This window comes from Stylophora pistillata, chromosome 2 (assembly GCF_964205215.1).
Source record: "Stylophora pistillata chromosome 2, jaStyPist1.2, whole genome shotgun sequence".
NCBI lineage: Eukaryota > Metazoa > Cnidaria > Anthozoa > Scleractinia > Pocilloporidae > Stylophora > Stylophora pistillata.
This window is the reverse complement of record NC_142520.1, coordinates 37,712,378-37,739,473: the sequence shown is the minus strand read 5'-3', so window position 1 is coordinate 37,739,473 and position 27,096 is coordinate 37,712,378. Positions and strand designations below refer to the sequence as shown.

The 27,096-nt window shown below is 38.7% G+C and overlaps 1 protein-coding gene and 1 pseudogene across 1 annotated transcript in view; one reads left to right on the top strand and one right to left on the bottom strand.

Annotated features, from left to right (window-relative positions):
* The window catches only part of LOC148739348 (uncharacterized), a 158,837-nt gene that overhangs the window by 68,429 nt on the left and 63,312 nt on the right, over positions 1-27,096 (bottom strand). The window contains exons 7-11 of the mRNA XM_088751146.1: positions 23,520-23,640; positions 22,488-22,612; positions 22,177-22,299; positions 21,790-21,912; positions 21,270-21,389 (exon numbers count right to left, since the gene is read on the bottom strand). Of these exons, the coding sequence (XP_088607272.1) occupies positions 21,270-21,389; positions 21,790-21,912; positions 22,177-22,299; positions 22,488-22,612; positions 23,520-23,640 (612 nt within the window). The remainder of the gene's footprint in view (positions 1-21,269; positions 21,390-21,789; positions 21,913-22,176; positions 22,300-22,487; positions 22,613-23,519; positions 23,641-27,096) is intronic.
* The window catches only part of LOC148739354 (uncharacterized protein KIAA1958 homolog), a 2,220-nt pseudogene continuing 1,859 nt past the window's right edge, over positions 26,736-27,096 (top strand).

Sequence of the window (27,096 nt, the reverse complement as noted above, 5' to 3'; positions counted from 1 at the left end):
CCGACGCAGCCCCAAACAGTTTCTTTCGAAACTATCAGCCTCTATTCATAACATAAAGTAACTCAAAAAGTAACCACTGTGATAACGACAGTATAGTTTATAATACTTTCGTGATACTGACAACTCCGTGCAAAATAAAACAATTCAAACAAAACTTATGGGACTTACCTTCGTTAACCATGTCGCAATAAATCAGTTGTGCCTTCCCTTTCTCTGTTGGATCCAGCCAATACTTGCCGCTTATGGTGTGTTTACCTTCACTCGCTTTTATTTCTTGACAAGACATCGCCGGTAATTCAGGGATAGAGCCTAAGAGAGCTGCAATGATATATATACCTATTGACTAAGTGAGAGGGCCGCACGGAAAAATATTTGGTTCAAGGTCATGACGTAAGGACCAAGTGCAGCGAGGTCCGTGCCTTATGACCGGCCCGACCAAACTCAGTCAATAAGCATTTTATAAAATGACGACTTAGTGTTGAATATTTCAACCTAAAATAGGACGCGATAGACGAGCACACTGCCACACAAGCACAAAAAAAACTCAGCAACTACAATTTTTCCTTTATTTTTCAAGTCAGAACAAGAAATTCGCAGTTCCTTGAAAAACGAGACCTTTTTTCTCATTTCTCTTTCTTTTAAGTTTTTTCAACAAAGATACGCGAGGGCAGCAGGGTGGCTTTTTTTTCCGGACCGACGCACGTCAACCCGTCCGGCCATGCACACGTCAGCTTTTAGTATGGTTTTCTATGGAATTGCGCGAGCGGGGTCGGACGGGTCATATGATAAAGACAATTATTTTATTTTCTTCATATTCTAAGTGTTATCAAGTGAGAAGAAACCGAAATACATAGACTTTTGATTTCTTACCTCTGCCGTTTAATCGCCGGATGTAAAACCATCCAGGGGCTGAAAGGAAATTCTCTGGTCTCGCCTCCTTGGTGCGGTTATTGAGTTCACATATCTGGTATTTTCGATCGTAATTATAGCTTTGGCACCTGATCTCTTGTCCACAATTGACATGGCAGAGGTGAGGAGCCGCCACTGACCATCTTTTAAAGACAGAGCGCTTGAGAGCCATTCCTTCTATGCTTACTTCTGTCCCGCATTGATCAATAGCTGTGACAAGCTCCATGACAGAGGTGAAAAGGGCAAATCTCAAATGGCGGAACAGCCACCACATACTTCTTTTCTTGTGCTGAATCTGAAAACATTGAAAATGAGACCACGTGAGAACATTGTGAGAGCTTATCTTGAAAGGAAAAAATGTCGTTTTTCTCTAAAAAGATTGATTGTGTACTAGATAAAGACATATAGCAATCATATCTCATCCACATTAAACTATTGCTTCACAGTTTTATTTTGTAAGAACAAAATTTACACAATGTTAAGAAGAACAGAAAAACGCTTATTGAGCTTTATTCAAATATTTGAGTTTTAAAGGATCTTTCAGCGTCTGTCGAATTATGAATTTGATATGCTTCACCCATGATATTGTAATCCTTTTTTGATGTAATAACTCTTTATTGTGTTCTCCTGATGAATTCCAAACGCTTTACGCGACCTAAGAATAATGTATATACAAATATGAAAAATATCCACCCAGAAATATTGGTTCTAAATGCTAAGTAAAAAGATTCTTATGTAAAGAAAACTTTGAAAGAAATGATCTGGTCATATTGACCGAGAAAAAAAAACTTTTAAACTGAAATCCAGAAGCTCCTGATTACAGGTATTCTCCGTTTTTTAAATAAAAATCCTGAAGCGTTTTACCCGTCATCTAACAGACTACGAACAGTTCCTCCTATTCGGCGATTCCTCTCGCGCAAGTCAAAAAAATACCAGTGAAAAAGAATTGCTGAAAGCTGACGTCATGCTACAAAGTAAAATTCGTGCCGGAAAAAATTGAAGGCGTGCCAGAATGATAGAGTCTTACAAGAAAATTGAAGGTGTGCCAGAAAGTTGAAGTCGTGCCGAAAAAATTGAAGGCGTGCCTGAAAGTTGCCACAGGGTGACCAAACGTGCGCAACACTTCGCGCACAACACTGTCGCAAGTGGTTGCATTCAAATGTTGCATGAGTTTGGCCGGGCCACAAGACAAATGTGAGCAAAATAAATATGTACCAGGCAGGTGAAAACCGCAATGATTGTTGTCAGTAGAATGTTCTTATTCCAGTTCGTGTGAAATGATCGGTTGGTTTTGCCGTGATGTTATTGGCTGTAAGACTCAAGTGACGTAAGTCGGTCGTGATTGGTCTGTTTCGATCTGTCGGTAAAGTTATGTCGTTCTTTATCGGTCGTTTGTGATGTTTATGTCGTGAATGAGTCGTTTGTATGGATCGGGTAGTTGTTGACATCTGTTTAGGGGAGAGTCTGTTCTAAGTTAGTAAACCAGCTTACCAGAGTCAGTCGCTGAAAATAGTCAATGCTGTAGGTTAGGCATTGTGCAGAGTCCCAGTCAATGTTGTGGTTGGTAAGTCGATGGTGTTCAGCAATGTGATTGCTGACATTACCTTTCCTCGTCGCCCGTCAATTGGCATTACAATGCACTGAGACTGCAATCCGACAATCTACTGACCAAATACCGCTATCGACAGACGACATTATGTGTTAGTTGTGAAACGCTATTTATTTTCTTTGTCCTTTAGATTATTGCTTAACCGCCTATTGTCTATGCTTAGTTAATGTTTATCTACGTTACGGTTTATTTTTGGATACAATGAAATATATGAAGTTCATATATTTTGAACTGCGGTATTAGATACGTATGATGCACGATCCTCGCAGTAGATAGCGCTATTTAAGCAATAAATAGCGCTATTTGTCGATTACTGTAACTGGTGTGAAAATGTTACGCAAGTTATGTCAGTCATTCGCTCATACTACGGGCTTGCGACAAAGAGAGAACCATTTTTTGATCGCTGGCAAGAGGTCGTGCGCTCCGCTACTCAGTGTAAAATTGTTTTGTCTACTCCGCTACCCGCGCTTTTCAAGTACGCTAGGAGCTCTACCAAAGCAAGTTACCTATATTGTTTATGCTCGATTTAGTTTATCTTTTCTTTCATTATTAGTTCAGCTGATTTCAAGAATAGGTCACTGTGCTGTGTCATCGTTTTGTAGGTCAATTAATTAGCTTCGTTTCGTTTTCTGTTACCTTCTAGTTTGAACCACACACACATAATTATATCACATTTGCTATCGCAATCACACCAAGTATTCAGCAACTACCTTATTTATCGCTAACTGGCTACGTTCCATTTTGTATCACATAAAATTAAAACACTTGGGATTGTTACATGTGGTGCTTGTGCGTTCGTTTTGGAGCTCTATGTAATAGCTATCCTTCCACTACTAAGCGACGCTACCATGTGATTCTCTGGAATTCACATCATGGACTTGCTAAACGTTTGCCTAACGTCTACTCACTTTCAGCACAACGGTAAGGGTCTCCAGTTTCTGTTGTTATAGCAGAAATTGTGATGCAGAACATCGAGAAACGCGCCCTTTCGACTTGCCGACAAACGATACCGCTTTGGCTAAGTTACGTTGACGACACATTCACCGCCGTTCGACACGACGAAATTGACGCATTCCACCCCCACCTTAACAAACAAAACACTGACATACAGTTTACCAGAGAAGTCGAAGAAAATGGCAAACTTCCTTTTCTAGACTGCCTGGTAAGCCACAACGACAACTCATTACGGACGACAGTTTACAGGAAACCGACACACACCGACAGATTACTAGACGAGTCATCCTACAACCCTACATCACACAAAGCCACAACTATCAGAACTCTAACACGACGCGCACAACTAGCATGCCACTCGGCAGACAGCTTATCCGACGAAAACAAATACCTTCATCGTGTTTTTACGAAGAACAACTACAGCAACGACTTCATCCGACGAAACACTCACCGACCCACTACCACTACCGAAACAAACGACACGGCAACCCCTACGACTACAGCAACCATATCGTACATAAAAGACATGTCTGAAAATATCTCGCGCATCTTACTACCCTTCAATATCCGCGTCGCCCACAAACCCATCACCACACTACGTCAGTTACTAACCAACGTTAAAAACAAAGACGAACCGAGGAACAGACAGGGAACGATTTATAGGATCAATTGTTCCGACTGCCAAGCCTCCTACATTGGTGAGACTGGCAGAAACCTCACAACAAGACTGACTGAACACAGACGGGCGACGAGAAAAGGTGATGTCAGCAATCACATACATACATACATACATACATATAATTTTTGTTAAGGCAGGTCGGTTTGTGGCAACCCGAAGGCTGGTGTGGACCTGCCAGGAACTAAAAAGGAACTACTTAAATATATGGACAATTCTGAGGAAAAAGTAAAGAAATTTCAAGGACTTAAAAGTATAAAAAATCCGTTTGCTTTGATGTTATCACACAGGCCTCCTTTTCGAATTGAATGCGATCTAATGTCCTTGAGGCCTGTCTAAGTTTTTGTTTAAAAAGCTGTATAGAGGAAGCATCCTTGATGGCTTTAGGCAGCAAATTCCAGACAATGGGCCCTCTGTACCTTGCACTATTTCTACCAAGGTCACTGTTACACCGTACATGCGGAAAGTCATTAATACGCCTTAGATTATAATTACTATCAATGTTGCGTTTTGTGAAAAGGGCAGTAAGTTGATCAGGTAAACTATTATAATGTACTTGATACATTATAGAAGCGAGTCTACGTTTGTAAATATAGCCTAATGATTTCCATTTAACTAGGTCAAGGACGTCAGAGTCAGGAGTTTCGCTGGGCAGTTTATGGATTAGTTTGGCTGCTTTCAAGTGTAAATGTTCCAATTCATTAAATGTAGATGGTGAACAGGACCCCCAAATAGCAATGCAGTATGTGATGCTTGGGACAATCCCTTTAAAATATATTTCTTCTAGTACACCTGATGGTAGGGCTTTGAGCTTTTTAAGGAATTTTAGCTTTCCTCCAAACTTGTAGTGCAGGGCTTTAACTTGCGGTTTCCAGTTCAGTTTATAATCAATTTCAACACCCAAGCAAGTAGATTTGGTGGTGAAGTAAATGTGAGAGTTTCCGAACATTAGGGGTCTCATTGGTCCGACAAAGACTTGACTGGAAATTAACATTGCCACGGTCTTACCAGTGTGAACAGTCAGGTGATTTTTACAGCACCACACTTTGAAGTCGTTTAGTATTAAATTTAACGCATCAATGATTTCTTCGACTCCTTTCCCAAGGTAATAAATTGTGGTGTCGTCTGCAAACATATGAATGCACCCAGTTTCGGACGAGTTCGGTAAATCGTTGACATATATTGTGAAGAGTCTGGGACCCAGTAAAGAGCCTTGTGGAACACCGATATCAATTTGTTGTAGCTTTGATCGTACACCGTTAACAGTAACATATTGGGATCTTTCATGAAGGTAGCTTGCGATCCACTCGAAGAACACACCAGACACACCTACATCGGACAATTTGTCTTTTAGGATGGTATGGTCGACGGTGTCGAACGCCTTCTTGAAGTCAACAAATAAAACTCCAACTTTGTAGCCATCATCGATTGCCTTTTTCCATGTTTCGGTCAGATACAAGAGTAGTGATTCGGTGGAGACACCTTTCTTGAAACCCCACTGATTTGAGTGTATAAGTTCGTTTGTTACAAAGTGATAATCTAAGGAATCACAAACAATGCTCTCCAATATTTTGCTATTTAAATTAAGCATAGTCAGTGGTCGGTAATTGGCACAGTCTGATTTGGTCCCCTTCTTAAATACTGGGATTACCTCTCCAATCTTCCAATTACTGGGGAAAATGCCACGTTGTATACTATTTTTGAAGATACTAAAAAGGCCTTCAAATAGTGACTCAGCACTGAACACCATCGACTTACCAACCATAACATTGACTGGGACTCTGCGCAATGCCTAACCTACAGCATTGACTATTTTCAACGACTGACTCTGGTAAGCTGGTTTATTAACTTAGAACAGACTCCCCTAAACAGATGTCAACAACTACTCGATCCATACAAACGACTCATTCACGACATAAACATCACAAACGACCGAAAAAGAACGACCTAACTTTACTGACAGATCGAAACAGACCAATCACGACCGACTTACGTCACTTGAGTCTTACAGCCAATAACATCACGGCAAAACCAACCGATCATTTCACACGAACTGGAATAAGAACATTCTACTGACAACAATCATTCACTTGACTCTGCTGATGACTTCCGCACGGGTTGTCGAAACGTCAGTCACTACCACCGACAACAGTCCTTTTCAGGTCTACACTCACCCGGACGATCAGACTACACCCTCACATGTTACCCCCGGGTTCAAGCCATTTACTACACAACTAGTGTTGTTTACATTCTCGCTCGCTTTATCAGTCTTGGAAATTACTGACTCATAATAATACATTGTTGGTTTTTATCTTGTGTTATCAATACGAAACGAAGTTTTACGCCAGCTATCTTTATTCTAGAAGAATTACATTGAATTGGAGGTGATATTTCTATAGACCACTATTTCTTTCCTCTAGCTGTTTATGCCGACTTGTCCGTATTTCCTGACCTTACATTTTCTGAGGTTGAAGCGTATACCCGGAAAGAATCTGACTGCAGGCACACAACCAAAGGCTTTAAGTTTTTCGCTGAGCTTGGATATTTACACGATGTGCGTCGAATTTTTACGATCCACTCTGCTCTGAGTTGTTCGTCTTTCTTAGGAAAACGATGAAAAGACAACGAGCTGTTGTAACGGGTGTCATTTTTACATTGTGGAACACAACAATGCAACGCACAGCAACGTTTTTTCTTGTTGGCAGGTTATAAAACAGAACAAAATATTGTAGTCAGTTGTGAATCCGCAATTGGTTGGCGAAAATATTATGATTACGAAATACCAAGATGGGAATTTGGCCACTCAGTTGCGACAAAAATGAAAGCGAGCGAGAGTGTGAACACTAGTTGCGTTCAACGAACTCAAAAGAATTCAACACGCAAAATCGGAAATACAGATCATAATTTTCTGGATTCAAGCAAATGTAATTCTTAACACTAGAAACTGTTTTCTGTATCGAACGACATTACGTTTATAAGATTGAAATACGACTGTTAACAAAGAAACTCACCGTCACTCGTTCTTGGGGAATCGACCATATCTTGTCTTATACTTGGGCTTTTGGCTGGCCTTTACTCCCAGAGCAAAGGTAAATCAGGCGAAATTCAAGCTCGATGAAACTAAAGTCACAATAAATCTCGTTTTCCGTTCTTAAACAACAAGCGTTTGAGATGTTTTCGACCAAAATGTCAAAGTTCGTTTCGCTTGAGTTGATCGCCACGATGAGCGGGACGCGGGTTTGCTTACTCACCAGCAGTGCGTTGCTATGTGGTATCCAAGCACGTGATTAAGTCCTGCAAAGAGCCTATTTATCTTTTATTTTCCGTCATAAGAGATGTTATGCTTGTTTTCGGTTTTGACAGTTGGTTTTCTAATCAAGAAAGGAGTTTTATTTTTTGACTTTGAAATTTAGTCTTAAAACTTCCTCTGGCCTCCAATAGAGAGAATTACTATTTTGTAAAGTGTCAAATCGTCAATCCACTTTTGAAAAAGCACATTTGCAAATCTCAAAACTCACTTCCATCCAAACTAATTTTTTAGCAGAAAACCAAGACGGTTATTTTCACCTGATTATCATGATATGAAAACAAATTAAAAATTCAGATTGAAATATTTTGAAATTACAACAAAGTTTTCATACAATGGAAGGGTCATAGAATTATCTTATATCGCAATAGTCATGGTTTTTGATTCCGTTTGTGTTCACCACGAGAGGATGCGAAACACATTTTTTGGTGGTTTAAGGGCCTCTCGGAGGTGAAAATTCAAAAAATTATATTTTTGGAAAATATCAATTACAAGAAACCGAATCTTGTATTTCCTAAAAGAGCTTTATAAGGGATTTAATGTAACAAAGTTTGGGCGACTTCGATTTTTCCATCTTGGACACCTAACCTTGATATTTACAGAAAGTCGTTCTTAAGTGACAGAACAAAAATTCTGAGAAACAGCGAAAATATAAAAAAAGGTGCACCACATTGGCTTTATAGAGCCAAAGGGACTATTCCTTTTTTGACCCTCTACTAAATACTGTTAGTTTACTTGAATAATGTTGTTTTGTTTTGCTTTGTTTGTTGTTTTTTTTTTATTCGCAAAACTTTAGGTTAGATTAATTAAAAAATGGTTTGGCGTCTCTCATCCGCAACATTAAAGAAGGAAAGTATTTCAAAACTTTGCACCTCACAAAAATTCGTAGAAAGTTGTAGAACGTCAATAAAAAGCAATTCCATTTGAATTTCCTTAGGCTCTGGCCAAATTTCAGAATGTAAAGGTTTCTTGTCACCTTTGGCGATCAGTTATGCCTCATTCACGTCCAATGTGCTGCATCGCACACGTAAAATTCGAGATGTAATGAAGAGAATTTCATCATTATAAATGGACGAAAAGTTTGAAAAAATGTCATGTAAATATCATGTCTCGAATCTGTCGATTAAAAAAAAATTGCGTTCTCTGTTATTTAGATATTTAGTGATATCATGTCAATTTTACCATCTTATTTCTTGACAGAAAATGATAAAATGCGAAATCTAGGCAAGGAATATAAAACTCAAAACTAATCGCTTTAAAGTTTAATTTTCTTCATGGGCGGAAAATCATCAGATCTAATTCGCTCGGAAACTTTTTAACTTTTTTTATTTTTAAAGGGGAAGAAGTAGTATTCTCTCAATTATTTAAATGTAGTGTTTTCATTCATAGAGTGTCGACAAGTGTTAAAGAAACTAGCTTACCTTTCAAGATGCAACACCTTTTCTATGGAGTTTTTATGTTTTTTTCAGAAATTCAAAACGTCTTAAAAGGAGGCTGTTGTCAGCATTTGCCGTCTTGTTACCGTAGTTGCAGTTAAAATAGTCAAAAGAAAAAAACATTATCAATAATGAATTTCTTGTTCCTGTTTGTTTCTTGAGGATACATAACAACAATTCCTTTTTTAGTCGTGAAACGATTTAGAATTTATCTATTAATGTCGCAAGTTTTCGTAGTAGCATGAGTGTCTCGAGTGTTGCTTTGAGAAACACTTACTTTCTTAAATTTGCCATCAGCCATAAGAAAGAAGAAATTGAAGGACTCGGTAATGATGGAAGGAATCGCACACACCCTGTGGAGTAGAATGATAATAAGAAATAACACGTTTTTGATCCTCACAATGCACGCACAGACAATAGTACCATTATAAAGTAAGTATCCGCTTAGATAAATTATTTGCCTAGCACAAATCAAACCTATACACGGGTTTCTACTTGTATTTTACTCAGTTTTCTAATAATTTAGTATCATTATTAGGTAACTTCTTTCCATAAAATGTCCATTTCAAAATTTTATTCTACCGCAAGGACGGCGTTAAAAAAAAAAAAAAATTCTCGCTCTCGATTTTCGCTTTCTTCAGGAGCGGGAATCCCATCTTATTTGTTCGGATAATGCTTTTCTTTTTACCTTCAGAAAGGAATAAGCACATTATTATTAGTTGTATCCAGATGATTTGAATGAAGTCTTTCATTTTCAGTTTTAACATGGTAGCATCAAAGAAATCTGGCCTCTCTTTCAGCGTGCAGCAGGCTTTCTCTAGGGTTTTTAATTGAGGAATTAAAAACATCTTAAAAACGATTCTGCCATCGACATTTGTCGTTTTACAACCGTAGTGACAGTGACAATAGGTAATATATAACCTGTAATTAATCATTTAGGTGTTGTTCCTATCTGGTCCTTGACAATAAAAATGGCTGCTTTTTTTTTTTTTTTTTCCTTCATTCTTGAAAGTTTAACATTTTTTTTAAAGAAATGTTACAACTTTTGAAGCGGTTTGAGTGCAACATTTAGTAAAATAGAACGTAAATGGTTTTCTTAGACTTTTCATTAGTTGTTGACATAAAAAATGAATCGCATACATCCCGTAGGGCAGAATAATTAGAAGGAATAACGCGCTTTTCTCTATCACAACACACGCATGTATTAGCGACCCAAAGAATCAATGATCAGCTATAACATATTACAGTCAGTGTACACACATCGAATCGGATCCCTTTATGTATTTTACTCTGGCCTACTGTATTTTCGTATCGCTATTAGTGTGTGAAGCATTTCATAGACGCGAATCCCCAGCAAGTCTGGGCGATTTCAATAAGTTAAACTATGAATTTGTTGCAATCCACTGAAAACCATTAAATTAAATATAATAAAAATACTTGGAATAAAAGGCGTCCTGTACTCTTTATATATATGATTGAAAAGAGCCAAGACACCGAAAACACACCGATACAGGACACAAAAATCCCTTAAATCCAGCAGATGGAAAAACGGGAAACGTGTACCCCCAACTAAGGCAGTGATACTAATTATGATTATGTGCAAGAGGTAAGAACGTCACCTTACGTGCACTGACATACAACTCACTATAATATGATGCGATCCACTACTTTGCTAAATGGAAAATATTAATTCCGGAAGCTGAGACCTTCATATTTCCAAAAGAATTTGTCAGCATAACATCCTACGCCGGTAATGGTATAATGAATAGATAATGACTAGATGTCAGAAGCAAATTGTCTCACACGAGTTAAAACATAACCACACGAACAGTAAGCCACGATATTTTAAAAGCGTACAACTTTTTTGTAGAGCAAAGAACAGGATATCCGTACTTGAACATGCTGTGTCCTCGAAAAGTCTGGAGTTATGCTTTTCCCTACTTTTGTTTCCTTTGGAAGATTTCTGTGAACGGTTCGATATTTATTTCGCTTTTTTTTTTGGCGAGAAAGCGGCTGTTTCTTGTGTTTTCATTTGACATTTCGCCAGGGAAATTCGCATGCAGTCGGCAAGAATTCATTCCCTCTCGCATGCCCGACGTTTGACCGCTATTTTACAAAAATTGAGCATGGTTATCCAATTCGATTCATCGTCGGAACTTAGATCTTTTCCGGCTTTGTCTCGAACCCTTGGCAAAATTGAATAGCATATTTCTTTGCATCACAACCAAGCTCAAATTTTACCATCTTCCTAACTCTATCTATTGTATCGCATCTCCCTTGAAAAGTACCACGCGAATAGACTTAATGACTATCTAATTGCAAAATAAAGCTCGTTACGCTGTTTAATGCTTTATGTCAAAGTGTTTATATAGGTTATTCTCCTCTTCTACCTATTATAGGTTTCCCAAGTATTTGGTGTTTCATCATCATCACGTCATCTGTTTTTAAAGGGGAAGAAGTTGTATTCTCTAGATTATTTAAATGTAGTGTCTTACTTCATAGAGTGTTGACTAGTGTTAAAGAAACTAGCCTACCTTTGAAGATGCAACACCTTTTCTGTGGAGTTTTTTTCTTTCAGAAATTCAAAACGTCTTAAAAGGAGGCTGTTGTCAGCATTTGCCTTCTTGTTACCGTAGTTGCAGTTACAACAATAATAAAAAAAAAACATTATCAATAATAAATTTCTTGTTCCTGTTTGTTCCTTGAGGATATATATAACAATTCTTTTTTTAGTCGTGAAACGGTTTTAGAACTTATTCATAAATGTCGCAACTTTTCGTAGTAGTATGATTGTCTTGAGTGTTACTTTGAAAAAACAAGAAATGTATTTACTTTTTTTAAATTTGCCATCAGCCCTAAGAAAGAAGAAATTAGAGACCTTACGATTTGAGGACGTCACCTGTCTAGGACGCCACCGGAAGTTCGTTTTCACCTAAAAATGACATTGCGCATGTCTGTGTGTGAATGGGACAATGTTTCAGATGTGGTGAGTACGCCATTTTTTAAATTTCCCGTCGTGCACAAAACGTGAGTATTTGTTTGGTTTTGGAGCTGAAATTATTAATTTATATCGCCGTTTTCGCTGTTATTTTGTATAATCTGGGGTTAACAGTCCTTGTTTTTTCAGAGATAGACGATGGATTCCAGTTCCGAGTAAGTAGACTCCACATGTTTTCCTTATAAACAGAATGGAAAAAATTTATCATGTTTAGCATCAATTTATCATGTCATGTGAGAGGTCGGCTGATGTAAGTAGAGTATAGTTATAATCAGAAGTCAAACTCGCAGTTTCTACAGCGAGCCTAATAAAAAGTTTTCGAGCGCTGCGATCTTTCTTTTAAAGTCTCAATACATTTTCCTCCTGTTTGCCATGTTTACCGATTTATTCATGAATTGGTAATTTAATGGTTACTCTCATGCCGTTTCCGCGACTTGAGAAGAGATATATCGAAGATGCTTGTTTTCTCGGCTTACCTTTAAAGCCAGTTTCATCCCACTACAAAGAATACTCATTTCGAAAGCCTCCATTGCATTAATTTTTTATACTTTATAAGAGACCAGCTAACCTCAGGATTTTAATTATATTTCGTCAGGTAAGCCAAGAACATCAACCAAGAAAGGGATGTCGTAATTTTCGAAGCGAAAATCTGTCTTACACTCAGTCTCACTTTTATCTTGCAATGTAAATCTTTCATAATTCCAATAAAGATACTGTGGATTTTTCGACTCGTTAACATCATACAACAACAGAAATTCATCCTCATTGATTATTTCCTCGCAAAAACTTAACAGACGTTCTTCCGGCGCTTTCCTGAAGGACGCTATTCTCGACCAGGGGCTGGAAAAAGTTCGCGTCTTATTTACCTTTTCTTAAGTCTAAATTCCCGCACAAAGAACGGCGTCCTCGCCCCAGGCCTTTATATGCCGTGAAGTCCCAGAAGAAGACGCCGTCCTCAAATCTTAAGGTCCCTATTGAAGGACTCGGTAATGATGGAAGGAATCGCACATACCCTGTAGAGCAGAAGGATGATAAAAAATAACACGTTTTTGGTCCTCAAAATGTAAGCGCAGACAATAGTACCGTAATAAAGTAAGTATCAGCTTAGATAAACCATTTATGCTCTTCTTATAACTTCCCGCTTGAAAGTAAGTGCTGGTCATACTGCTTTGCCTGAGCTCTGTTTGCTGGGCCACGGGTCAATAAGCAAGCCAAGGTTGAACATAAAGGACTATGGGTAAAAACCCAAAGCCAGTTCTAAGCAAAATAAGTTCAATCCAGTAACAACATTAAAAAATGAAATTGCTTGAATTTGGCCCAGGGAAGGTGAGGGCAAAACAAACGCCAAACACATGTACAACCGGGCCGGGCTGGGAGGGAAAAAAATTGAAACTCTGTAAGCAACTTTTGGGGCAACTGGACCCACTAGACTGTTCACGTTATCTGGGGTGCCCAAGACTGAGAGCGCATGTTCGGTTTGGGCCTAGTGACGGTTGCCATGTAAATGGTGAAGTGTCTATGCTTTCATAGCAACTTAAGAACCACAACAAATGAGGAAGTTATAAGGAGCATAAAAATCCTATTCGCTAGCAAATGTTTAATTTACTTTACACAAATCAAACCTATACACGGGTTTCTACTTGTATTTCATTCAGTTTTCTAATAATTTCGTATCATTATTAGGTTATAAATTACTTCGTGGACACGAGTTAACACAACTAAGTAATTAACTTAAACAAAGAAAGACGTACAAATAAGTTAAAAAAGGTGTCTGCATTCTTAAAATATGCATGATAACTGAGAAACTCTGCACGTCTTAAGTGAACTCCGTGCCATCTAGGTTTGAAAAGAAAAAGAGAAATGCATGCTTAGCGAAATCATTCAAAATCGAAGAAGGCTTTCGTACATCGTTAGAACTTTGGAAGACTTTGATTTGAAAGCAATCGTTTAAAGTTATTGGTTTTCTCTTTTTTTTTTTTTTTTTCATAAGTGAAATAATAGAGCTGGTGTATCAAATTTGTCTCCAAAGGGTAAAGATCATAATAGGCTACCACAACGTCAGTTATTCTTTTCTTCTTCACTTAAAACCACCTCCCGGTTAGCTCAATTGGTTAGAGCGCTGGACTGTTGTGCAGGAGGTCGAGGTCGATGGTTTGAGTCCCGGCCGGACCAACACTCAAGGTCTTAAAGTAACTGAGGACAATGCGCTACCTTTCTATAATATCAAGAAATGGATGGACTTTCTAGTCTTCTCGGATAATAACGAATAAACCGTAGGCCCCGTCTCCTACATCTATTAATTAGTTAATTTAGTTAGGCAGGGGACGTTAAAGAACCCACTCACGAGATTACTATGATGTGGTCTGGCCTGTTTACTGGGAATTGGGGGGAGGGGGCATCTTCAAATAAGTTTCCTTCGATTGATTCTAAACTGCTGATGCAGTCCAGCCAAAGTCCCCCGAAAAGTGTTGTGATGCGCATTTCATCATATCCACATGTTAATTTGCGCAATATAAATATTAATTTTTATTAATAATAAATATTATAATTCTGATTATCATTATTAAATCATAACCGTTATCTTCAATGGCGGTGTGCGTCAACCGCCGTAGCGGAAGAGTACAAACTATTTAATTAAAAAAGCGTGGTGTTATTAAAATTTCCTTTTTGAAATGCGTTTGCAGCCACAGCAGACAATGTTAGTCGTTTTATTGAAAGGCAACTACACATTTCTGCATAGTTCTCGATATTAATGGTGATGTTTATTTCTTATAATGATAGTCACGCAGCAAGACGTTTTTGAATCTTGCTTGCAATGATTCTTTAGAAACAAAAACAACCTTTCTTATTTTCATAACAATGAAAACTAAAATCGTGCTCACCCTTAAGGAATAATGAAAAATATTACCACGCAACGAAGGAGGATATCCTCTCTTGCAAGAGATGTTTCTTTATAGCCCCCCGTCCTCACCAACATCGAAAAGAATTGATTATCGGCTCTTATGGGCTTTTAACCTTAAATATGTCGAGGCTAGATCTGCTCAGGCCAGATGTCCTTAAACAATTATGGATGATGTGCTGACATACTGTAATATAGAATGCCACAGAGATTACTTCCATTGCTGCACTCAACCATATCTGGAGGTAAAAGTAATATCGTGACAATTTCATAGAAGTAAGTCCCTCTAAAAAAAACCAAGCAAACAAACATATCTTGCTGAAATTTATATCCTTGTAACACGCATAACTATAAAACTAATTAATACCCCAACTTATTCCGCTGGATTAACGCCTGCTTTTTAATGAGGGAGTCCTCGAAAAATCTGCATTTTTTATGAATGCCGTGCCTGTAACAGGCGGAACAACATGACGAATGCGACGCGTGCGACTAAAGTTTTTTAAAGTTTAACAGAATGATAAGGTGGTGCCAATGAGCAGAGAACGAACCAAAGTCTAGATCTACATCAAGTCTAAACGAAAACTGTCAAAAATGGTATGTCATTTCCCATTTTTATAACGATCAGTAAAACGAGGGAAATGTGATGCTAAACTTTAAGGGTCCGTGAGAGGTCTGATGGATTTTACGGTCAATTCGCCATCACAACGAACTCGCCACCACAAAACTTGCCTGCACTCAAAGTCAAATCGCCACCGGTGGCGATTTGACTAAAGACGTTATGTGTGAAACTTACATCAAATAAAAGCTAAGACATAGTATATGTAGAGCGAGGTTTACTCTATAAACTTTGGCGTCCTTACTTTGTTTGGTAAACCCTTAGTTTTAATGAATTATCGAACGCGATCGTCAGAGGGAACATCGCTGACATGCGACTTATTACTCTAACTCATTCTAAGTTTGATCCGTTTGCCCTTCAGGGACTCCTAGAGGATGCTAAGTCGCTTTCTGCGAAATTTTTCCGTGTTTGGATATAGTCTTAATATCGCATCATAACAATTAAACGATCAATAAACAGCAAGATCTAACCTTCTGTTTAACATAAGTCATTAGCTTTGATTGCGAATCATGTTTATAAGAACGAGATTCGTGTTAAACCTCACGTCGACATTCTTTGTGTTTGAAACATAGGGTTTACCAAACAAAGAAAGGACGCCAAAATCGGTTGAGTAAACCTCGCTGTATTTATACGCGCTTTTAATTTTGCAATATACTTCGACTTCTTAGCATTTATATGTTGTAAGTTGCATGTGCGATTTCATTCCTATCGGCGGAAATCACTTATTTCACTGGGTAAATATCACCCTGGTTTCGCTGTTCGCTAACTGATCACAATCTTTCGTGATATCAGCATGTTTTGTTTCGTTTACTGTCCCATTATTGAGACGCTACATTTACCAAAAAGCTCTGCTCGTGTGGTCGGGATTCGTTTTGTGGTCATTTGACGGAGGCCGTATAAGAGACGGTTTTTTCAGAACCACCACAAAAATCGCAACGTTTAACTGATGAGTGTTTTTTTCTTCAACTTTGCAATATATATAATTCTGTTTCACTGGTCACGAGACTTTCGGTCCCACCATAAAGTCAATAACCATACTTGTGAATAACAACATTTCACACTCTTGCATAATATCACCATAAGTGAAAATACTGCTTGCTGTCAGTCTGGCATTTGGAATTACATTATTGTCTGCCTCGCCAACAGGCCCACAATGTTTTCCCTTTCCACTTAGAATATTATGATATGATTACAGAATTAAACGAGACTTACCTGTAAGTTGAAATTTGACTGGGATTCTATCCTGTCATCAGTCTGGAACGAAGGAGTCACATGAGATGCGCGCGCATGCTGCTGATCAGTCTTCAACGTGAATGGCACAGGATAAGGAACGAAGGAGAAGGGTGGGTGGGTTGGGATGTTACTCCTTCGTTCCGGACTGATGACAGGAGAGAATCCCAACCAAACTTCAACTTACAGGTAAGTCTCGTTTAATTTTGTAATTCTATCCTGTCATCAGTCTACGTCATTACGGTGTCACATGAGACTTCAAATTCCTGTGCCATGAGTTATCAACAAAATCAGACATAGTTCAACAACAATAACGACATTTATTGTCAAAAGGGGCTACAGATGTGAATCATTGTTCACTCCAATAACGTGTGTCCAAAGTTTGCTGCTCTATCGACCGGCTTCTCATAGAAACGTGCAAAAGTTCCAGAGCTGAGCCATCCTGCTGCTTTCAAAATTTCTTGTATCGCAAGTCCCTTAGCTTTACAAGACGAAGTGGACGCAGATCTGGTACTGTGTGCAGAATAGGCAGTGATGTCAATTCCTGCTGATTTCATAGCTGCCTTTGTCCATCTAGATACAGTGTCCCGCGAAACAGGATCATGAGGCTTGATGTAGGTTGAGAGCAACTGGGAATACTCCTTCCTTAGTGGCTTGGTCCTACTAAGGTATTCAGTCAGGTGCTCCACTACACAAAGTTTTTTGTCCTCTTTAAAGGCTAAAAGTTGGATAGGCCCCAGGTGCTCTCCTGGCTTTGATTGCCTTAGCTTGTCCATGACGGTATTCCTATACATGTCCCCAACTGCTCGTATATGATTGATGTCAAATAAATGAACCGTCTGGCCTCGTTGGCCAGTTGTTAGATGTAACAACATTGTCAATTTTAACGAAAAATATTTCAACGATAACTCCTAGGCCAACTTCATGGTCCTGAAGTAGTCCAAAACAATATTAACGTCCCAAATCTCGCTGTATCTAGGCAATGCAGGCCTAAGTTCATAAATCCCTTATAAAACAACGACAAACTAAGGGTGCTCCCCAAATTTACTCCCATCATCAATGATTATCACCGCTGAGAGTGCTGAGCGTGCCGAATTTACAGCAGTATAGCCAAGTCCTGAAGAGTAGAGAGATACTAAAAATTCAATTGCCTGGGTAATGGTCGGATGACATCTGTTAATGCCATTATCCTTGCAATAGCAAGACCACTTTCTGAGGTAGGAATCATACTGTTTCGAAATACCAGGCCTCCATGATGCCATTACCACTTTTTGTGCACTAGAAGACAGCCCAATACGATTTAGGTTTCCCTGATAATAGACATACCATCAGACTGAGTTTTTCCCACAGGGGATGTACTTCGGACGGGTGGCTCGGTAGAAACAGAAGTTCCTTTCTTGCTTTTATCAGCACTCTCTCCTTGACCATCATGTGCAGAACTTTGGGAAACCAACTCTGAGTTGGCCAATCTGGGAGAACAACAATTCCTGCTGCCTGATCTGATACCATTTTGCTTAGGCAGGCTGAAATGACACTAAAGGGGGGGAAATGCATATAATTTCAGCACCGACCAATCCAATGAGAATGCATCTATAGCACTAGCAGTTGGATCTGGTTTGTAGGAAACACAACTTGGAAACTGATTATTAATGCGAAAAGCGAATAAGTCAATTTCTGGCAGGAACGTTAATTTTTCTAAGGCATGAAACAAGGCATCTTTGTCTAGCATCCACTCTGACTCTCTCTCATTTCTCCTGGATTCAAAATCAGCAACCAAGTTATGCTTTCCTGGTATATGGGCAACGCTCAGCCAGATTCCCCTGTCCGTACACCATTCCCAAATTTCTTTTGTCATTAGATTACAGCTATGCGAATGGCTAGAACCCATATGATTTAACACACTGACAGCTGTTGTATTATCACACATTATTCTGACATGGAAATTTTTCTTTTCTTTTGCAAAGGTTTTCAGAGCCAGTAGAATAGCATGCATTTCTAGCTGATTAATATGATTCTGGGATTCAGAGAAAGACCAGTTTCCTCCAGTTGAGATCTCCCCACAATGAGCACCCCTCCCAAAGAGTGAGGCATCTGTGGTTATAAGGAGCTCAAGTTTAGGGTGGTAAATTACATAGAAGGACTTTTCGACTTTTCTAACCCACCACTGTAGCTCCTGGAGGGCTCCATGTGACAATGTCATATAGTAGTCAAAATTTCCTTTATTTCTTTTAAGAGCTGCAGTTTTGTCAGCCTCGAGTTGTCTGTAGTATAAAGGACCATGCATGACCCCTGGGAAACTTGATACTAGTTTACCAAGTACTCTGGCTTCTTCTCTGATGGTAATTTTGCCATGCTGAACATCCTTGCACGCATCGCATATTCATTTTTGCTTTCTCATTGGTAAGTCTGATAGTCATTGTCACTGAGTTTATGAGAAAACCAAGGACTACTATCTCATGGGAAGGGATCAAAAGAGACTTCACAGGGTGTACAATGAAGCCAAGCTACTCAAGAATCAGCATAGCCTCTGTGACATTCAAAATAAATTGATCATATGTCTGCGCTTGGAGATAAACATCATCCAAGTGAGCAACTGATATGTACCCTTTAGTATGCAGGTGGGCCAGCACTGGCCTAAGTATTTTAGTAAACTTCCGGGGGGCACAAGCTAACCCATTTGGCAGACAGGAAAACTGGTAGGTCTTATTTTCCCAGTGAAAACGTAAATACTTTCTGTCTGATTGCTTGATTGGTATAGAGTAATAGGCATCCTTCATGTCTATGCCTGCCATGTAGCAATTTTGGGTAGCCAATTTTGTTATAGTGCCAAGAGAATCCATTTTAAAATGATAGTTAGTAACAACCTCATTAAACTTTTTTAAGTTTAAAATAAGTCTATGAGTCCCATATTTCTTAGGTATTAGAAAGATAGTTGAGCTTATTTGTTCTGGATAATAGCTAGCCTCTTCAATTAGCCCTTTCGAAGGCAATTTTTGAACTTCCAGATTGATGTTTATAGTATCATTCTCATTGTGCTTGTTTGTTGGGAGTTTATGTCGCACTGGAGTGTCACCACATTGGATGCTTACTCCGAGGACATCAGATAAGATATCCTTGTCACTAGTTAGTTTTGTCCAAGCTGAGTAGTGTAATTTCACCTGCCCAGCTGTAAAACTGGTACATCGGCTATGAAGGTAATTCAATAAGAGTGGCAAAATTTGTGTAAACATACTTACCGAGTTTTGGATTTCTCTCAATTTTTTTACCACTTGGTGGCTCTCTGGCACTGTTGTTTGCCTTGATTGCCCCGGCTTTTGAAAGGTGGCTATCTCCCTGAAACGAGTCTTTCCTGGCAGGCACATTTCGATTGGGGTCGGTTGCTTGCAGTGTTTTTGGGTTTTATAACCTTCCTCAGTTTACTAGTTTCCGTTGCATCCTTTAGATGCTTGGACAATTCGTCCCCAAAGAGTTGTTGTGAAGTAGCAGGTACTTCAAATGAGCATATTGACTTATACTCGTAGCTTAGTGCAGGCTTAATTTGCTCTCGTTTTAACTGAGACATCTGGGTCTGTACATGACCCAACATTGCAATGGTATCGGCGAGATTATTTATAAGCTCTGGTGTATTTTCAGCATTTGCAGTAATCCACTGAGGGGTTTGTAAATTGATGATAGCTGTCTTATTGACAAGCTGCTGAGGATTGGCAGTTTGTAAAACAGCTTTCCGCTGGCGGGCATTTAATTGCGCCCATATCTCCTGATTGACCTTTATCTGTTTGAGTTCAGGACAATTTACCGGACGTTTGTGCTTTTCAACAATTGTCTTGATTTTATTAGGATTTAGTTTCTTACCCCATCGCTTTTTGACAAGAGTTGTCACATTCTCATCCAAATCATCGCCGATGGCGTCTTCAGTGTTATAGGCATCAGTCAATGAGTTGAGCATCTTTCCTTTGCTACTTTTCTGGTCGGTGACCTTTTTAGGGTTTTTATTACGCTCGGTGAGCACTTTGACGGCATCGTCGTCCTCCAATTCACCGCTAGCATACAACTTAACATTATCATCCATGTGATGAGAGGTTGAGGGCCCGGCCTCCTCCTCTGACTCTGGGTCAGAGGCTGACATGCTGTCTTCACCTCTAGCCTTTCGTTTCTTGGCCGGTGGCCCTTTAGTGTCGCACATGTTCTCAAAAATGGCCGCCATCTTAGCCATATTTCCGTTAATTGAGAAAATAGCCTTGTTAAGGCTGCCCTCCTCGGCACTCTGTGATCTTCGTGAGGTGTCCTCGTGCAATTCATTCATTTCAGGAGCGGCATTGTTTGAATCGCCCATCAGGATATTTTCGCTGAGATTTGTGGACAAATCAAAAAATCATGGACTTCCACGTACCTTAAGCTTGGAATTTTGTAGAAAGGATTCCAAAGGAGCGCAGGATTGCGGATATTTTCCTTGCATTACGAAGTTGAAAAAAGATGGTTTGAAGATCTAGACCAGCAAGCGAGCACTGACCAGCAGCATGTGCGTGCATCTCGTAGTGACGTAGACTGATGACAGGATATAATTAATATACACTTTGGGCAAGGATATTACTTTTCTCTCGAATTTGAAGGGTCACAGTAAAAGACATTAAGTACCTGTAGAATTGTGTCCATTTCCAGTATATCCGGGCTTACAAGTACAAACGTACGATCCATCGGTGTTCGTGCAGGTAGCATTCACGTGACAAGAGTGATTTCCTTTACATTCGTCAATATCTGAGACATCATAAATATATTTTGCACTCCTTTTTTATTTTTGTCACCTTGAAATGGATGAACACTCTCAGTTGCACGATGCTATTAATCATTGCAAATCATAAAACAAAGGTTTCTCCTTTTTCTGTTTTACGAATTAGATATTGTAAACAAACATCTCAGCACAAATATCTCTTAACCCACCAATATGATGGCTCTGAAACAAGCAAAATGTGGCCGGATAATTGTGACTCCTTGCATAAACATGCAAGGAGACATGATGCAAAACGTAGCGCTTAATAGGATTAATATTTCCTGCTAAAGATGCTTCGTTTAATGCTAAGGCTTCTTTGATATTGCGTGCGAGCGAGGTCGTATTTCTGATTAATTATTCGCTCGCCTGATGGTAGCTCAAACTTACCTTGGCATGACTGTCCATCTCCGATGTATCCTTCCCTGCAGGTGCAGTTGTGGGAACCGTTAGTGTTGGTACAGTTCGCATTGACGTCACAGAGATGGTCTCCATTATTGCACTCATCGATATCTGGAAGCAAAACACCCCAAAACACCAAACAAACAAACAAATAAACGCACAAAAATATGTCACTGAAAAGTATATCAGCTGTAACAAAAAAACAAGATAGGCGACTTCCGTGAGTTTCGTAAAATAAATGCTAGATAGAGAATTGTCCACATAACTAAGCATATTCAACTCATAGATGGAACAGCATTAAAAAATCTAAGGAATAACAGCTACTAAGGTGATAGTTGTTATGTAGAGTCGGATTCTGATGCTAATTTGAATTACCTCGGTATGATTGCCCATCTCCAATGAACCCTTTCTTGCAGGTGCAGTTACGAGAGCCCGTAGTGTTGGTACAGTTGGCTTTCATATCACAAACATGGCTTCCATTGCTGCACTCATCGATATCTGGAAGCAGTAGGTATGTCAATGTAACTTTTTGGGTACAAAAATAAAGTGAATGACCAGGAATTAAGTTAAGCAACCCGGTTTTTTTGTTTGTTTTGTTTTGTTTTTTGTTTTTCAAAATCTCCATTGCCTTCGTGCGAAACGATTTGAGTATTGTACTTCGAGACGACTGTAGGTTTTAATTTTACCTGAGCACAAGTGTCCATCTCCAGTAAATCCATCTTCGCAGGTGCAACTATAAGACCCAAAAGTATTGGAGCAATTTGCAATTTCGTCACAGAGGTTATTGCTGCCTTTGCATCCATCGACATCAAATTAGAAAGTTGTCGAAAGAAAACATTACACGGAGAAAGAATTTAAACAAAAAGGAAGGTTTAAGGTCCTGGAACCAAACTTTGTATAAACTGATTCTGCTCTTAGTTTACTGACCAAGTTCAAATCAGAATAACAATGCATCATTTATTAAAATGTTTCATTTACAAGTCAGGAACAAAACCTAAGAGTCCCTGACGGCTCCTTAAACTTAAACGGGTCATGAGTGATATATTTTCTAATTCTCTAGTAACGCGGCTGAATAGCGCGGCATTATAGTCAACGCGTCATGTTGGAAAATTCTGGTCATGATTTGATTGCAATGAGACTAACTTCGCTTGTACAGTTTTGTCCATTTCCAGCATATCCAGGTTAAAATTTACATACTTAGTTCTTACCCACTAGTAATCATCAAGTCTGCCTTCTACCAGTTGAGATTTTTTACCACTAATACAACGATTTGTGTCATTAAGATTTTTTATCACGCAATGTTTATTTAATATATTTGTGTTATTGTCGGCATTGTCTTCAGGCCTACACCCGTCGCTATTTTCTTTAAGGCATGCTGGTAAAACAAGTCTTGCTAAGATGACAGTACTTTTCTTTCTAATATGAGGGGTTTAAAAAAAGGAAGGAATCTAGTACCCGTACAGTTGCGTCCATTTCCTGTAAATCCGTGGTGACAAGTACAAGTATACAATCTGTTGTTCGTATATTTCAGCACAAAGATTTTTTTTAAATCTATCAACACAACAGCTTTGAAACAAGCCAGACGCACATCACGGAAACTTTACGAAAACATTGCGTGGGTGACGCTGTATAATGATATGAGACGATATACCAAAAAAAAAAAAAATGCTAAGGCAGTTATTCGGAAGGCATCCACTAGATCATCCTCAAAATTACCTGAGCATGAGTGTCCATCGCCAGTGTATCCCACTTTACAAGTGCAGATGTAAGAACCATACGTATTCGTACAGTCTGCATTCACGTCGCAGCCGCTGATGTTAAATTTACATTCATCCATATCTACAGTTTAGAAAGAGAAGAAGTGACTAAGTTAGAGTAACTCACGAGAGGCATCCACCATAGAACTGGTCCAAATCAAATATTACGATAGTGATATTAATGATAGTACATGAATAATTTATAATACTTTCATGATACTGATAGCTATTCATAAGATACAATAACTCAAACAAAACTTATGGGACCTACCTTCGTTAACCATAACATAGTAAATCAGTACTGCCTTCCCTTTCCTAGTTGGATCCAGCCAATACTTTCTGTCCATAGTGTATTTACCTTCACTTGCTTATATTTCTTGACAAGTCAGCGCCGGTAATTCAGGGATAGAGCCTAAGGGAGCTGCGGTAAAGGCAGATATTTTAGTTTCTTTATATTATAAGTTCTTTCAGGTGAGAAGGAACCGGATCGGCCCAGGATAGAGAATAATTCAAGGAATACCAACCAAACATAAGATAAACTTTTGATTTCATACCTTTGCCGTTCAGTCGCTGAATGTAAAACCATCCAGGGGTTGAAAGAAAATTCCCTGGTCTCGCTTCCCTGGTGCGGCTATTTAGTTCACACATTTGGTATTTTCGATTGTAGTTATAGCTTTTGCACGTGATCTCCTGTCCGCATTTGACATTGCAGAGGTGAGGAGCCGCCACTGACCATCTTTTGAAGACAGAGCGCTTGAGAGCCATTCCTTGTATGTTTACTTCTGTCCTACATTGATCATTAGCTGTGACAAACTCCATCACAGAAGCGAGAGGGGTGAATCTTAAATGGCGGAAAATCCACCAAATACTTCCTTTCTTGGGCTAAATCTGAAAATATTGAGTATAAGACCACATGAATACATTGTAAGTGCTTGCGCTGAAGCAAAATAATCCTTATTTCACTCAAAAAAAAATGATTGTGTGCCAGATGAAGACGTACAACAGTCATATTACTTCCACATTAAATTGTTGCCTAAAATTAACAAATGGTAAACACCACAGCGTACACTATTGAGTTATGGATGCACGCGGGAGGTTGCTAGGCACGAAAGAAGCGTAAGAATCGCTCAAGGCGATAGCCGAGAGCGACTCTAGCTTCTTGAGTGCTTAGCAAACCTCCCAAGTGCATCCATAACTCAATAGTGTACGCTGTGGTGTTTACCATTTGTTTTATAACATAACATTGATGCACTGTAGATAAAGAGTTCCTTTTATTTAACAAATCTTACGCGACCAGAAAAAACAAGCGCGCGCGGAAAAATAGTCTTTGCATTTGCTCACGTCAGCAGCGTACACCCATGGGCAAATGGGGGACGCTAAATTGACCAATCAGAGCGCGCGCTTTACTTTGGTTATGTTATAAAAACTTTTAAAAAACACTCCATACTTTAAATTGTGAGAACAGAACGAAATTACTCGTAATTTGCTATATTTGAATGTTTTAATTTTGAAGGATCTTCAAGTTCAGCTTTTGTGGAATGATAAATTTGATATGCTTAAAGCATTTTGATCTAGTAGCCCTGTATTGCGTCATCGTAATCAATCTAACTTTCCCCAGCCAATGCCTATGCAAGCAAAATGTATTGTATCAAGGGCTATCAGAATCCAATACAAAAATAAAATTGGTGGTAGCCACGCAATATTACGAGATAACTGGCTTTGAAATGTGAGAAAAGTGCTGACTTTGCATTTTATAGAAAGTGAAGGAAAATAAAATCTCCCCGTCAATTCCATTTGAATTCGATATTTTTTAGAAACAAAATGAATAATACACGTAGAAATTCTTTAAAATAACTAGCAAATACAATACTCAGAACAAGGTCCTGTAAGTTTTTATAATCAAAATGACTGCATTGAAGCCATTTTTCACCCTTATCACTACTACTAACACAACCAAAAATACTGGCAAAACAGTCTTTGCACAGGATGAAAAGTGAACTGCGTGTTTATAGATTTTTTCCTTTTATTCGGTGTCATTAAAATAGGAATCACTGCGCGTTTTTTTTTTCTTTAAATCATTTCGTTATTTTTTAAAATTCTCATCGCACTTTGTTCAAGGTAGCCTACTCCCCTCCTCCTCTCCCCCACTGTAAGTAAACACATTGACGTCCGCGTGGCGCGCATGTCTCGCGTAAAGTAATTTCTTGAAAAGTAATTTCTCCTCAGAATAACAACACACTGTCAAGCAAAGGTGATGACAGGGCAGAAAATTTAAATGAATGGGGCATTACTTGCTTTATTACCAAATTCTCCAGATAGGAAAAAAATTTGTATTGTATGGTGAGCAGAAAGGGCAATACTCGAATTTTTGAAAGTGGTAAACATGGATTAAAAGAAAACTGCTAACCTCCAAAATTAGTTAATTGATTCACAAATTGTACCAGTATTACAATACTTTTTATTTAACTGAAAGTACCTGATATAATCCTTTTAAGCCGTTTGTTCTCACAATTGACTTAACTGCATCAGTAAGTCCTCTGTAAGCTAGTAACTTTCCACTTCCATCATTAACTAAGAAAAATTTATTTTAAAAATGTTTCATTGCATACAGTCACATACATGTACACTACAAACACATTCTTGCAGTAAATACTCTTGAGAAAGACTGTTCCTGGTATTGGTAATTGATGTTTTGACAACCTTAATGGAAGTTGACTCCGCATGCTAACTTCAATTAAAGTCTGCGACACACTGGGCCATTTAAAACGAAAATCACCCAGTATGCTTGGTATGGCAATCGTGATATTCGCAGATCACTGTGATTGGCGTATAAAATCACCAGGTGTGTCTCCGCATTTCTAACATGCTAATATCAGTGATTCAATAAGCCAATCACAGCTATGAAATTTGTTGCGATCCCCAAATAAAATTGCCACATGCATCATCAGCATAAGATTGTGGAAATAACAGTCACCCCAACCAACTTACCAACACATGGACAATAAGATTTTACAAGCTAAAACATTTTGCAGAAAAGCCAATCACCTCACATTTACAATAATTATAGGCATGAGGCTGACTTTTATCCACAAGTTTCCATTAGGACCAGTATCTGCACAAGCAGACTAAACTAGAATTTCCCTGACAACATCAAAGGACACATTTTTTTTTCATGACAAATTTTTGTCTCCTCTGTTGCATCTACACTAAAAATGTTGAAGCTGCTTAAACTATCAAATTCGGTTAACAGCCAAAAATAAGACCGATACCATATTTCACTTTATTACATTCATTTTGAAATCACTGGTGGTCCCTGTAATCTGATTGGCTCTAATTGGTGCGATTTATTCCCAAATCGCACCATTTTTTGCTCTAAATCGCATCTTTTTTCCAGCCAATGAGGAATTTACACTTAAAACAAACAACCAATCAGATTTCAAGGCTTGTTTAAAGTGACCAATCAAATTGCAGGAAAATGAAAAACAAGGAGTATCATCTGGCAAATTTTGCAACTTTTGTTTCCAAAACTCTTATTTTT